Source organism: Pelodiscus sinensis, chromosome 2 (assembly GCF_052426305.1).
Source record: "Pelodiscus sinensis isolate ZL-2025 chromosome 2, ASM5242630v1, whole genome shotgun sequence".
Taxonomy (NCBI): Eukaryota; Metazoa; Chordata; order Testudines; family Trionychidae; genus Pelodiscus; species Pelodiscus sinensis.
In genome coordinates, this window is record NC_143053.1 from 173,951,337 (window position 1) to 173,966,390 (window position 15,054).

Here is a 15,054-nt window from a genome sequence, read left to right on the forward strand (position 1 = left end):
ATTTGCGTGTTCACTGATGAGTTAAGCTAACAAAGGATCAAACGTCACAATTAGCTCTAGAAAGGCAACAGTCTCATCTGAGCCACAAAATGGCAGGACCATGCTCAGCAAGAAAAACTACAGTTTCAACTATGCATCTGAGAATGTTCTTCCAATAAGCACAAGTTTCCAAAAACTGGGTATTAACTGTGCCACTAACTCTCTCTCAGGCACTGTAGCTTTTAACTGGCAATATATGCTGTTCACTCATTGCGTGATTGGTAGTGTATGCAGTATTCTTCAAATCACTGAAGCCTTCACTGAACATTCCCCATTTTTTGGTATCAGAAAACATGCAGGGGAAGAAAAAAAAAGTACACTTCCTTTTCTGAAAGCAAATAAATAAGCCATTCTCTTCTGCCAATCTGTTGGTTAAGTGTCACACAGTCAAACATTGATTTGGTTAGATAATGATTCTGATTGATGTACTATTGCATTGTCAATGAAAAGCAAGCATCTAGATTCTGGCATTCTGTGGGCCCTTCTCAGTCCAATATGCAATGAGATCTTGAAAAGTCACGTCCCACTTGTCTGAATCTCTGGAGAAGGATATTTTTATATCACCATCACTGGGAAAGTCTTCAGAGTAGTGAAGTGAGACTTCAGCTACAGAAATCAGTGACAGAAGGCTGCTCCTTTTCATCAGGTGCAGATGCAGCAGGTTCACATGGGCTGGTATTTACCTGGACTTCCTCACCACCAGACTTAGCAGTAAGAAAAAAAAAGTTAGGAGAGAAGGAGTAGCTTTTAGCATGACACCTTGTCTTTGCTGTCTATCTCCGGTCTTCAATTTCTGCCCTCCTCCTTTATTTGACATGGTGGTTTCTGTTGTCCAGGGTAGGCCTACTGTGTATAAAGTTAAATATTGCTTGGATCCACAAACTTAGACCACACAAAGACAAAATCACAACCACCCTGAACTGAATTCACAATACAGGCAGTCCCCGGGTTATGTACAAGATAGGGACTATAGGTTTGTTCTTAAGTTGAATTTGTATGTAAGTCGGAACTGACTCCAGATTCAGCCGCTGCTGCTGAAACTGACCAGGGGCTGACTACAGGAAGCTGGAGGCAGAATTGCTCTGCCCCCAGCTTCCTGGAAATAGCCACTGATCAGTTTCAACAGCGGCTGAATCTCGAGCCTGGGACAGAACAGCTGGGCTGCCAGGTAGGTCCCTGCAGGACCAACCCGGCAGCACCCCAGCTGCTCTACCCCAGGGTCCACAACAAAAGCCTGGTCTGCTGGAAGGGTGGGGCCCACTAGCTGCGCCCTTCCCCCAGCAGACCAGGGACACCGGGAGCAAAGCCGCAGCGGAGACGGTCCCCAGCAGACCAGAGGCACCGGGAGCAAAGCCGGGGAGGCAGAGGGGTCCCATGCCGCCGCTGCGGCTTTGCTCCAGGTGTCCCTGGTCTGCTAGAGACGGTCCCCAACAGACCAGGGGCACCCGGATCCGCGTAACTCGGGGACTGCCTGTACCCATCTTCTACACACTGTCCCCTGCCTGCACCATTGCTCCATCCCCATCTCCTGCCCTATATTATCTTTCTTCCTTCCTTCCCCTCTTCAAAGAGTAAGGCTTAAGAACAATTCTTAAGAACAATGCACAGAGTGGTTGTAAAGCCATAATTGCCTTTTTGGATGGCTATTTAGTCCAGGCCATTAGAGACTCTGGCCCTATGTGGGGACTCTGGCTACCAACAAGTGGTTTTTGTTTAATATGAGCACTAGAGAGCCAGAGAATATACTCCAGTGTCCTGTCTATTAATACATTTTCTCTGTATTCATTAGCTCTTCCACAATTAGAATCATAGACCAGAATAATCATAGGACAGGAAGGAAGGAAGGTAACCTTAGAGGTCATCTAGTCTGGTCCCCTGCACTCATGGCATGAGGACTATCTATTCTAAACTATGAGATAAGCAGCTCTCACATGACATGTGGTTTAAGCATGAGTCCTGTATGCAGTGCACCACCTATTGTCTGCATTTGTTGTTTTAAAGCTTTCTGTAAGAAAAGCTGGTAGCTAGAAGTAACACAGATCAGATGACTGCCCAGTATTTTTGTACTATGTTAGCTCTTCAAAATGAGTGTACAAACATTAAACTTAATCTAAAGCCTTTAAGCTTTTGAATGACTAGGACAAAACAGAGCTATTTCCTCCCTGTTGGATTCTCTGTCCTCATTCCCCGCCCCTCTCACCCCACAAACAAAAAGACTTAATGGAAAATCAACATCTCAAAAGAACCATCAAGACCGGCTGGTGTAGAGATTGGAGGATCAGGCAGACAGACACTTTTCCCTTAGAGTCGGGAGGAAAGTAAATGAGATTCTGATTATCCTATTCAGGTGTGAAAAAGTAGAAAGTATCAAAATTTATTCTTGTGTCAAAATCTCTTCTCCCAGACCCTGCCCCACTCCACCCTCCCTCCTAAGCTGCTCCATCCAGCTGTAGGCTCACTCAGCACTTCTGCCTCCTGTAACCCTGTCGCTCTCTCTCCATCACCTGGTCCTAGCCCTGCCTGACCAGGAGGGCATAAACAATAGAAGGGGCTAACCCTATAGCCTTATTAAACTAATGATTAACCATCCCTGTCTACGGCTTGATTATCTGGGCTTCAGCTCTGGATAGGAGACAAACTAGGGTGGTTGCATTAATTGATTCATTCCTTTGAGAAATGAATAAAGACAAAACTTGCCCTAGGAGACACTTGGGCTATGTCTAAACTACATCCCTCTTCGAAAGAGGGATGTAAATTAGACCAATCAAAATTGCAAATGAAGCCAGGATTTGAATTTCCCGTACTTCATTTGCATAATGGCAGATGCGTGTTCTTTCAAAAACGGGGATTTCGAAAGTGAAACTGCTGTCTAGACACGGTTCTTTAGAAAAAGAAAATCCCCATTTTCAAAAGAATGCGCAGCTGGCATTATGCGAATGAAGCGCAGGAAATTCAAATTCTAGCTTCATTTGCAATTTTGACCTGTCTAATTTACATCCCTCTTTCGAAAGAGGGATGTAGTTTAGACATGCCCTTTTAGATTAGTCAGTAGCTTCTGATACCAATCCTAAAGTTCTGTTCACTCTCTAGTAAATCCTGGTACAAATGGATAAAGTTCCTGTTGAATTACTCCATTCTTATATCTAGACAATAGTTGTGGGCAATATTTCCTCTATCCCAAGAGTTCTCTCCGACAAAAAGAGTCCCCCCATCTTAGCCTCATATACAAATGGAATTGGTGGGTTAATAGCATTAGTAAAGAGATAGGGGCTGTACTGTGTTCAGTGTAATACTTCTCCAGCATATCTTACCAAACCAGATCAATACAATAAATAAGCCAGTGCTACAATCATAGGCATGTGCATGGGGTGTGCCGGGTATGCCCAGGCACACCCTAATGTCTCGGGCCAACTAGCCCGAGCCATTTTTGCACCCCAGGCCCCACCCAGCCCACCAACACCGCATGGCCCAGCAGCATGGTGCAACGCCCCTGAGGTGCCCGGGAATACCTCCGCCCGGCCGAATGGCATGGCGCCCTTGAGGCGCCAGGCCCGGCAGCACTGCGTGGGCCCCGCCTTGCAGCACCACACGTTGCCCCGGGGGCGCCCCCGCCCGGCCCTGCAGCACCATACGGCACCCTGGAGGCGCCCCTGCCCATCCCTGCAGCTTGGGCTGGCTCTGACTCCAGCCCTGCAAGCTGAAAGGCAGAAGCTAAAGGTAAAGGCGGGGGGAATAAGAGGAAGAAGTGGGAGAGGAAGGGGCTTTTGCGGTGGGGGAGGAGGAAGAAAGAGGAAGGCACCAAAGGGACAGGGTAGAGGAGACACAAATGCTAGGGGGGAAGTGGAGACAATGAGGAAAAGGGCAGGAGGGGAGGTGTCAGTGGGAGGGGGGACAGGGTGATGCTGAAAGAGGAGAGGGTAAGGGCATTGGGAATTGGAGGGGGAGGTGCTGGGAGAAGGCTTGACAGAAGGGGTAGGCATGAGGAAGGTGGGGTTGGAGCAAGTCATGTGAGAGGGCACAGGGGCATGAGGGGAATGGGGGCAGAGGGGATGGGCATCAGGGAAAAAAGGGCAAAGGGGGCAGGGGCAGTGAGGGAAGGGGGAGGCACCAGGAGGGTGCAGGGGTAAGGGAAGGTGTAGGTGCCAGGGGATTCTGGGGGTGAAGAAGAAGGGCAGACACCTGCAGGGGAGGGACCAGCACCAGAGGAGAGAGGCGAGGGAGGTGCTAGACGAAGGGATGAGGAGGGGTAGCTCACATGATCAGAGTAGGGCTAGGTCTCTGATGTGGACCTTACTATGTTTATCTGTATCTTTGTCACTTTGAGACATTTTGCTGTTAAGTGTTCTTTGAGAGAACACCTGGAGGACATGCAGAAAGTGAAATTCACACAAAATGTGGTGGCCACTTATTACACAGTTTCACGCTGGCAACGCATTATGCCAGTATAATTTATTCCTACTGGAAATTAATACACAGTATAATGATTTCAAATCATCTAAGGCTGTTAAAGAGAGAGGCAATCTCAAATTGTATCACACTACCACAACTGCCATCACTTGAGGAGTTTGACTCAGAGTTCCACACTAAAAGAGACAAAGTGGCTGGCAGGGTCTTCCACTTTGAAACTTACACTTTAACTTGTTTGAGCAGAGCTCAGATTTGTTGACTTTCTAGACATGCAACAAGGCACTTTTTTGATTCGTCAGGAAAAAGGGTTAGGAGTAGGGATGTAAGTGCCTAGTCGACTCCCCAATAAGCAAATGCTTATCAGAGAGAGATCGCAAGAGGGGTACACAATCTGGTGTTGGGGGAAGCCAGCTTAAAAGTTGTCCGTTCCCCCATCCCCATCCCCCAGCACCATCTCTGCAAGTGGCAGGGAGGCGGAGGCAGTGGGGAAATGTCAAAAGTGAGGATTGAAACAGTCCCGCTCATACAGGTCCCACTGCTGCTCCTCTCCCTTTGGAATGCACAAGAGCCTCAGGCAACTCTTGTATATTTCGAAAGGGAGAGGTGCAGTGGGATATTTGCTCCCTTAACTAGTCAAGTAGTTGATGGAAATTCTACTCGATTAGCTGATTAATCGATGTTTAACATCCTTAGCTGGGAGGTTTGGGCCTATTCTACTCATATTTAGTCATGAATATTTCTTTGCCAGCCCTTAATGTATTTTAATTTATGTTATGCATTTTTATGTTATGGAATGGATAACCAGAAGCTGAATAGTCAGCTCAAAAAATTAATGTACAAAACCTCAAGCTAGGCATCACAATTTGTTTTGTTTCAGTTCTCTTTATTTTTATCCCATAATGCACAGTATCTTTTATTCAGGGGAAAATATAGGTGCCTTCCAATGGTTACACTCATATATATTTCCGTAGATTTTGATACTCCCTACTCAAAATGTAGTAGTAACTTCATAAATAGTCAAATTGACTTGAGAAAATAATAGTTCAGTAAAGCCCCAAACCTGCAAACACTTACACGCGTGCATAAATTAAGCATGTGCAAAAAATGTTTCCAGGATAACAGAAGTAAAGCACTCAAAATGTGGACACAGAAGTTAGCTTGAAGACTAATATACTGAACAAGATGACAGTTTAACATTTCAAAAGATAGTTGAAACTCATTATATAGGCTCTCTTAACCAAGATTTAATAGGGCAGATGGAACAGAAGGGCGAGAAGCCACCCCCCCCCCACACACACACACACACACAGAGCAGTCTGGAGAATAAAGAGGACTTCTTTGTCCAGTCTCAACAAAGTGCATCAACACAGCTTAAATGTATATAAAAAAAAAGGAATTTTCAATTGCTGAATGATTACAAAAGGAAATTTGGGCATTTAGATGTGTTTTTTAATATAGTTTTAACATAACTATCCTTCTGCGCTAATATCCTATTGTTAACACTTGGATACGTCTACATTGCACAGTATTCGGAATACCGGAGATATCCTGAAATAGCTAACCCGCATCTACTTAAGCCGTCCGTTATTTCAAAATATTTTCGAATAAACGGGCACGCTATTTCGCCATCCCGGTAAACCTTGTTGCACAAGGGATAAAGGATGGCTCGAAATAGCGTGTTATTTCAAAATGTGGCACTGTGTAGACTCGCCAAGTCTCAAAATAAACCATTCTGAAATAGATTTGAAATAAGATATGCAATTTGTGTAATACAAACTGCATATTTTATTTCAAGTTTAGGGTGCTGTGTAGATGCATTCTTGATTTTTATCATTCTAATATAGTCTGTATTTAACTTTCCTATGTTAAGTTCATTGATATATTAAAAATGAATGCAAAACAAATGATATTTCCTAATAGTTATCTGAACTATTAATCTAAAGATGATAGCATCTCAAACACTTCCAAAATAGAAGCTCACTAGCAATTTCAGAATAGGCCCAGGATTGAATGGGCATCAAAATGAACTGTTCTTTAGGAGCTATTCAAATTAGTGATATTATGGATCCCACAATATTAAACTTTCACCACAATTTTAAATCAGCTTCCCAGGTGTGGGGGAGAGAGTTCCACTATCAGCCAGAGCACCAGGCATTATTAATCACTGTAATACTGTTGCAGCAAAATGTCCGGGCATCAAAAAAAAAAAAAAATAGCAGGCATAATACTTGATTGTTTATATTGTTCCAGGAATTATTCTCTTAAATAGATCTTCTCTGGCTTTTCCAAATTACCACAATTAATATAGAATTTTCCACGTCTTGTCACAGCTCAACCACAATTATTTGACAATCATCCCAAAGTTTAAGTAGGGCCTTCGCTATTTTTATATCCCTGAACATTAGGGCTATGTTGCAGTTAGCAAGGAAAGTAGGAAAGCTTGCATATGCCACAAACACACTTTGTTCTTGATCAGTGTATAAACTTCAGTCTACAGGCTAAAACCCACTTAATTAATCTACCTTTCACACCACCAAATGGTCCATAAGTCATGTTGCAGGCTGTTCGTTGAAGATTGTGTTCATACATTAGTCTGATCTGATACTGGTTCCCATGTTCCACATTTCCCAAAGTTCCTATGAAAAACACAAGGAACATGTGTGTCCAGTTTTTAAATTCTTGTATTTCACATGAAAGAAAAACAGGATTTTTATATTATTTTAAAACATTATATGGTGAGATCATATCTAGTGCTTTGGAATGACTATGAATTCCACTTTCTTTAGAAAATATCAATCATAGTAGTTAGCCAAAAATAGGCATAGGGTTCAATTATGTTAAGCACTGTATGTACAAAGTAAGAGTCAGTGCCTGCCCAGAAGAAGATTCTGTGAGTAAAGGAATTTCACATCTTTACACAGTACTGTATATGGTTCAACCATTTGATCAGAAAGATATGTACTCACCCAAAAAAGGGGGAAATAAATACAGTAAACTTCCAATAATCCGGCACCTTTAGGACCCAGGGGGTGCCGGATTATCAGACATATAGGAAGGAGGGGCTATGCGGCGTCTGGGGTGGAGTGGGGCAGATGCACCTCTCGGCGCTGCAGGACCAACCCGGCAGCACCCCAGCTGCTCTGCCCCCGGCTTCCGAGTCAGCCGCTGGTCAGTTTCAGCAGCGGCTGAATAGGAGAAGCTGGGGCAGAGCAGCTCCAATTGGCCGGCTGCCCGGAGCACTTCTGGGTTCCAGATGGTGCCGGACCATCAGGAGTGCCGGACTATTGGATGCCGGACCACTGGACTTTTACTGTATTTTGCATTACGATTCTGCAGTTCTAGGAGCTAATAAACAAAGTATAACTCACAATCTGTTTCAGTCAAAATATTGTAATCTCCTTAAAAAGAGATTCTTAAATCAGGTCATATCAGCTCATGGCTCAGTTTTTGCAGTTTGTTTCTAATGGATAATTATCAGTTTGTCAACCAAGTGCTAACTTAGTGTAGTGCTGGACACTACTGATGTCATATCTATTTTGTTAATTCCCCCAAGAGAATATCTACAGGCATCTACTTGCAGGAGCTTGAAGCTATTTCAGAGATATATAATTTATGTCTCAGATATCTGCAAAAGTTTGAGTTGGTATCATTGGGAATTAACATTTGCAACATCATACTTGTAAAGTTTGGAAAAAATATTAAGAATCAGAATAGCAAGTGTAGAACAGCAGTTCATGCAATGCTCAACAATGTAAAGACTAGTCTAGTTTGAAATGGGATTTACCATTGTTTGAAGCACCTATATTCCATTCTGCATTATCTCAGTTGAATCCAGCCATTGCTGGTTTCAGCTTTTCTACCGTTAGACAGCAGTTCGAAAACCTTTCCCTTACATATGATACTGTTAGCTGCCTGAGATCCCAGCCTTACTACATCAAAGAGCGCACAAAATTTCTAATAATGAAAAAAAATCTGTGCACCAGCATTTGTTCAGCCACAGACCACCTATAAGTAAGAACAATATTAAACCTAACTTTCTGTAAGCATTTGTGAATTGTTAATATAGTCTGGTCAAGATTAAGTAGAATCCTTTTGGCCCACAAGTTGGGGAGTATTTCAAAAATCTCGAAAACTCACTCATTTTTTGCAACTATGTAAGAAATATTAAACAATGAGGTAGATGCCTCATGTTCTGGCTGCCCCAGAGCTACCCTCAAAAACTCGGAGCTACCCGCAAGATGATTTTCTTATTTCAAATCAAGTACAAACATTTAATGTCTAAAAAAAAAAAAAAATGTAGCTAATTTTGAAAAAATTATTACAGGCAGTCCCCGGGTTACGTACAAGATAGGGACTGTAGGTTTGTTCTTAAGTTGAATCTGTATGTAAGTCGGAACTGGCGTCCAGATTCAGACACTGCTGAAACTGACCGCCAGTTCTGACTTACATACAGAATCAACTTAAGAACCCCAGGCGTCCCCAAGTCAGCTGCTGCTGAAACTGATCAGCAGCTGATTCCAGGAAGCCCGGGGCAGAGCAACTCTGCCTCGGGCTTCCTGTAGTCAGCGCTGGTCAGTTTCAGCAGAAGCTGACTTGGGGACGCCTGGGGCAGAGCAGCTGGGGTGCTACTGGACCAACACAGCAGCACCCCATCTGCTCTGCCCCAGACGTCCTGATTCAGCCGCTGCTGAAACTGACCAGCAGCGGCTGAATCAGGACCTGGGGCAGAGCAGCTGGAGTGCTGCCGGGTTGGTCCAGTAGTGCCCACGGACGCTGCAGGACCAATCGGCAGCGCCCCAGCTGCTCTGCCCCAGAGTCCAAAACAAAAGCCTGGTCTGCTGGGGGGGGGGGGGAGCACACTAGCTGCGCCCCCCCTCCCCCAGCAGACCAGGGACACGGGGAGCAGAGCCGCAGCAGCAGCGGGGTGCCGCGCCTCTGAGGCTTTGCTCTGGCAAAGCCTCAGAGGCGAGGGACCCGCCACGGCTGCGGCTTCAGTCTGGGTGCCTGTGGTCTGCTGGGGACGGCCCCCAGCAGACCACAGGCACCCGGACTGAAGCCGCAGCCGCGGGGGGTCCCGCGCCTCTGAGGCTTTGCCAGTGCAAAGCCTCAGAGGCGCGGGGAACCGCCGCTGCTGCCGCTCCAGTCTGGGTGCCTGTGGTCTGCTGGGGACGGTCCCCAGCAGACCACAGGCACCCGGACTGAAGCCGCAGCCGCGGGGGGGTCCCGCGCCTCTGAGGCTTTGCTCTGGCAAAGCCTCAGAAGCGCGGGAACCCGCCCGGTGCCCCTGGTCTGCTGGAGACGGTCTCCAGCAGACCAGGGGCACCGGAGCAGCTTACGAACAGGGCTTTCTCGCCCCGACTTCCGGGGCGAGAAAGCTCCGTTCGTAAGTGCGGATCCGACATAAGTCGGATCCGCGTAAGTCGGGGACTGCCTGTATTTACGGGACATCTTTTTGCCAACAATTTGTTCATTAGAACTTTGAGCATAAGCTTCTATTTTCAGAGTTGAACCAGAAGAAGCTTCTATTGGCATAAACCACTGTCTTGACTTCTGCTTCTCCATACTCAAGTTTAATTTTTATCTTCCACATGCTCTCCAAAATAATTATCTGAAGGCAAATCTTGTAACAAAGGTCAGAACATGCCAACTGGCTCAGCCACAGAGCTACTGCTTCCACAAGGTAGATCTACAATATCACTCTTCCAGAAAAAGGGAACTTGGAATGTTAGAGAGATAACACTAGTGCTTTCTCGGAAGAGTTCAGCCTACATAACTACAACTTGTTAGGGTTTTGGCACAGAACAATTGTGGGTAAATTTATACATAATTGCTACTATATTACAAAAAGAGGACAGAGCCTGAGTAAGAGAAGAAACATCAGTCCAGAATATAGGAACAGCATGAGAATCCTTCAAACACTTGATTGTGACTTTACACTGTCAGTCCTAGAAAAACTTCTCAATACACATGCCTAGTCAGGCCAGATAGATAAACTGATCAACAGCAAAAGAAGACAACAGACAGAGATAGACTGCTATTCTGGACAGTTTTGTTTTACCTGAGACAGCATACACACACAGTTTTCTGCAGTGCAGTACAGCCAGATGAAGTAGTTCAGTACCACTGACAATGAGGAGGGGAAAAAAAGGAGAACATTTGCAAGTGAGTTTCCAGAAACTATAGCTTTGGGGGTTATGATACACTGAAGTCAATGTAAAGCTGTCTACTGGACTTCTCTGGGCTTTCGATGACACCCCCAAATTCTCAAATGTTTAGTACCAGCAAAATGAAATATTGTGCTATTAAATTATCTTTCAAAGATTAAGACATATGAAATTATATTTCACAGTTAATAATTGTCAAGTTCTCAGGAGATGCCAGAAAGACATTTTGCAGATTATGAGCACATGAAGGAAACAAGCTTTTTTTTCTGATGCAGTCTGATCCAGTTATCTAACAAGCTCATACTAATATTTTGAGAGAGAGTAAAAGTAGGGGGAAACGTGTGATCGTTACTTTAGATGAGCTTTATATGGTAGGGATGGATAATATTAAACTGTTTCATACAAATTGTGAAAGACTAAATCAGTTAATCTACAATACATAATTACAATCTCATTATACAAAGATAGTCACCATATTTTGTATTCTGTGCTATAATCCATTTACTACATAATCTCCTTTATTGCAAAGAGCTCTTGCACTATAAAATAGTAATGTCTTACTATTTACCTTTGTTTTATTCCCATACCATGAGACATTGCTGTATTTATAATATACCTTCCATAGCACACAATTTAAAAAAAATAAAAGTGTGGAGAACAGAGATAGGTATTATTCTTAAACTGGTTTATAATAAATAAAATAGCCTGCAAAACAACATGTACGATGCATACTTTAAGGAAGCAAAGCAATGTTTACATGCAGCCTTAGAACCAAGAAGACATTTGGGGGATTTTAGTGTGAACAAAAAACACCTTAATGAGCATAAACATTTCTTCCATTTATTCTCTACACCATATAAGTCAATAAATGAATGAAATGCATAATTCAGAGTTCATGATTTTTTTAAATGGCTGTAAGAGTCAAAACACTGCAGTGACAAGAATAATATGCTGATTCAAATGAGATGGCTCACACCTAAACACCAAGCACTTCACAAAACTTATCCAGATGATCTTCAGGGAGACAAGATAGCTTCTATGATAAATTAGCCTTAAGCGTGCTAATTAGCATAATCATTATCAGCAACATAGTCTGTCTACTTACGAAACAAATTTCCCTACTTCCACCTGGAGTATTGGATCTCGCAGTTGCACTTCCAGGAGCAAATCTTCAGCTTTCATTCCATCTCCAGGTTTAACAGGGTGAGGATTAAAGATTCGAAGATATCCCATATAGCTACCAACAGTTATTTTATCTGTAGAAAAATTCCCAACAAGAAGAAATCAGAAATAGAGAAATAAATGCGCTGCATGTGTGCTTAAAAGTATCTCTCTAATAAAGGGATGTTTATACACAACTATGCTGACATTCTGCAACCTAGAAAACTAATTTACTTAAATATTTCAACAGTGAGAACAAGTGGGTAATAAATCTCTAACTCTAGCCCAGTCTCTGAAATCCTCTCTCTGGATCTACTCAGTACCTCCAATTGTTCACCTCCCACATCTAAAATCTGGCAGTTCTCCTCACAAAACAAGCAGCAGAATGTCAACTTTTAAAATTCTGGTAACAATACTACAAAACCTATCCAAATGAGAAATTAAAGCCCAATTATTACTTTTTCAGTCAAAGGTTCAAAAACATAGAATGGGGCAAATTCAGACTTCACATAAATGGATGAAACTGCCATTGACTTGTAAGTGGATTTGGTCCAGGATTCTTACAGTAATTTTATTATTAAATAGTATTTCATAAGAGAGCAAAGATTCTTGAGAAACACATGTGAAGTAAACAAAACACAATTAAAAACCCCTTTACCACAGGTACTCAGAACTCCCATAGAACACGCCAACATTTTACCTCCTCCAGGCATTGCATCGTATCTATGGTATATCCAATGAATCTTGTCCCTAGGTCACATGGACATACTTGTAATAAAAAAGATTTGACTGTATCAGAGGGGAAGCAGTCAAGGTTTAGCAGGCTCTTAGACATTGGGAACAGTACCACAAGACCCCATCTCACACAGGTGGAGAGGCAGGCTATCTTCATCTCTGCTGTAGCAAACAATATTCATGCTGAAATTCACAGTATAACTTCTGCCCTGTACTCTGCTGATCACAACCAGAACAGAAGGGCACAGAAAAGCAAAGCAGTCTCAGATAAGCAGATCCTAAAAATTACACCTTCATACTCCATCAATGAAATCAATGAGCAATCTGTGAAGATTAAAGAGCACTGCTACAGCATATGGTTCACCACCCCATTATGCATTAGTTTAAATGTACCTTGTTCTTTAGCATCATGAATGTATCTGTTGGGTAGGAGTAGGCAAAAATCGGGTCCTACCAAACATGTCTCTCCAGCTCACTAAGCTGGTATTTATAGCAAACAGCTGTCCTAGAGCCAAGTTGCTCCCAGTATTCTCCTGGTAGCAGTAGAGAGAGGAGGGGAGAGCTGAAGTCAGGGCACCTGTATCCCAGTGGTCTCCAACCTTTTTACACCCAAGATCACTTGTTAAATGACAGAACAAGCCAAGATCTACCACCCCGCCCCTTCCTTGAAGCCCCACCCTCTCTATTCTCCTCCTCTCCATCACTTGCTATCCCCAACCCTTATACTGCTGCTTCTTTTCCCAATTCTTCTGTAGGAAGAGGTTTTTCCAACATTTGGCCTGTCTAGACTGGACCAAATGTCAGAAAAACCCCTTCTTTTGGAAGCCCCCTTATTCCTTGTGGAAAGAGGAATATAGGGGTGACTGAACGAGCATGTTTGCTCTTCCACTAAAAAAAAGCAGAAGAACAAGTGCATCCCTGAATGCAGAAGAGTTTTTCCTGCGATTCTCCGGAATCCTGAAAAATTCCTGCAGTCTAACCGTACCCTCGCTAGGTTGAGACAGGATGTGTAGGCTCTGGGATGGGAATGAAGGATTTGGATGGGGAAGAGGTGAGAGGTGCAAGGTCTGGGAGGAAATCTGGATGCAGGAGAAGGTGGAGAAGGGGATGCTGGCTTGGGGAGGGGGCTCCAGGCCAGGCAGTGTTGGGTTCAGGAATTTGGGTTGGGGTACTAAGAAAACCATAGGCTTGTGGATGTGAGGGTTCAGGAATTTGGGTTGCGGTATGTGAAGGGCTCAGGGCAGGAGGTTCCAGTGTATGATAGGCTCAGATCTAGAGTCTGGGGGAAGGGGAAGTGCAGGAGTGTTCTGATGCTGTGGCCAGATGGGGGCTTGGCCCCAATTGGGGGTTTGTTGGCCAGGCTTCATTTTTAAATAAAATACTACGTCAAACACAAAAAGTTTCTGCATTGTCTTTATTTATGAGAAGGGCAGGGAACCTGTTTTGAGTCAGGGGTCACTGGCCCACAGAAAAGTCTGTTGGGGCCACACAAGTGAGATGCAAAAACACACCATCCACCCACCCACTCCTCCAAACACTCACCCTCCCCCCAAGCCTCACTAATGTGGCACCAACTGTGCTGGTGGGAGCAGGAGACATGGTAATGGGGAAAGAGTGCTAGTGGGTGCTGGGGCAGAGGATAAGGTGCCAGTGGGGGCTGGGGAGAGGGAAGAGGATGCCAGTAGGGACAGGTTTCTGCAGCAGGGGGGTGCCAGTGGGGACAGGTTTCTGTGGCTGGGGGCAGGGGAGAGAGAGCAGGGTTCTGTGGCAAGGTGCCAGTGAGGGTAGAGAGTCCCCTGAACCAGCCTCCTCCCAGGATTCCCTCCCTCCCTCAAGTGGAGGAAGCCCTGTCACACGCCTTCTCTGGGCCCGACTCCCCCCTCCTGCAGAGCAGGCAAGCCTGCGCACATGCCCCATCGGGGCCGACCCCCTCGCTCCCGCAGAGAAAGGAAGCGCGTCTTCCCCCGGTACTCCTACCTCCTCCCCGTGCTCATCAAGTCCCCGGCGCACCACAGACCTGGAGGAGGGGAGCAGGCAGCGCACTTCCAGAAACCCCAGAAGTGGCGCGCAGCTGCCGGACTTCTGTCCACACTGTGGGAAGACGGTACTACCTCCATTGTCAGGGCTTTCCAAACCGCGGCGAGCCCCGCTCACCAGCTGCGCTGTCCGGCGATCTGTGCATGCGCAGTTCACCCGAACCTGGCTCTTCCAGGTTGTAAACTACTCACCATGGGCAAGTAGATTACATAATTTGTTGAGCCCTGTTGCTGGAGGTAGGTAGTGGGGCTTCTTGGGGGGGGGGTGAAGGGAATAGGGGGGCCCCCCCGAACGCCTCGCGATCAACTGGTCAAACCCTTCCAATCGACCAGTCGATTGCGATCAACGGGTTGGTGACCACGGCTGTCTCCCAACTCGGCAAAGCAGGTGGCGGGGAGAGGGGAAAAACACAACAGAGCTGCTCCAATCTGAAGCATGGATGGTGAGTGACTCACAGGAGAGCCTGTCTTAAGAGGCTCTCTCTGTTTTTGCGTCTCTCCCACACACACTT

The 15,054-nt window shown here is 45.0% G+C and overlaps 1 protein-coding gene across 6 annotated transcripts in view; it reads right to left on the bottom strand.

Moving 5' to 3' along the window:
- Positions 1–15,054, bottom strand: part of BBS9 (Bardet-Biedl syndrome 9) — a 511,458-nt gene that overhangs the window by 491,250 nt on the left and 5,154 nt on the right. For 4 of the 6 annotated variants that reach the window (XM_075921761.2, XM_089776552.1, XM_089776550.1 and 1 more), the window contains 3 exons: positions 11,716–11,866; positions 10,505–10,569; positions 6,969–7,082 (listed from right to left, as the gene is read on the bottom strand). In XM_075921761.2, coding sequence (XP_075777876.2) covers positions 6,969–7,082; positions 10,505–10,569; positions 11,716–11,866 — 330 coding nt within the window. Of the gene's footprint in view, positions 1–6,968; positions 7,083–10,504; positions 10,570–11,715; positions 11,867–12,899; positions 13,052–15,054 lie in introns of those variants that run through there. The other 2 variants (XM_089776551.1, XM_089776553.1) reach the window with 2 other exon arrangements.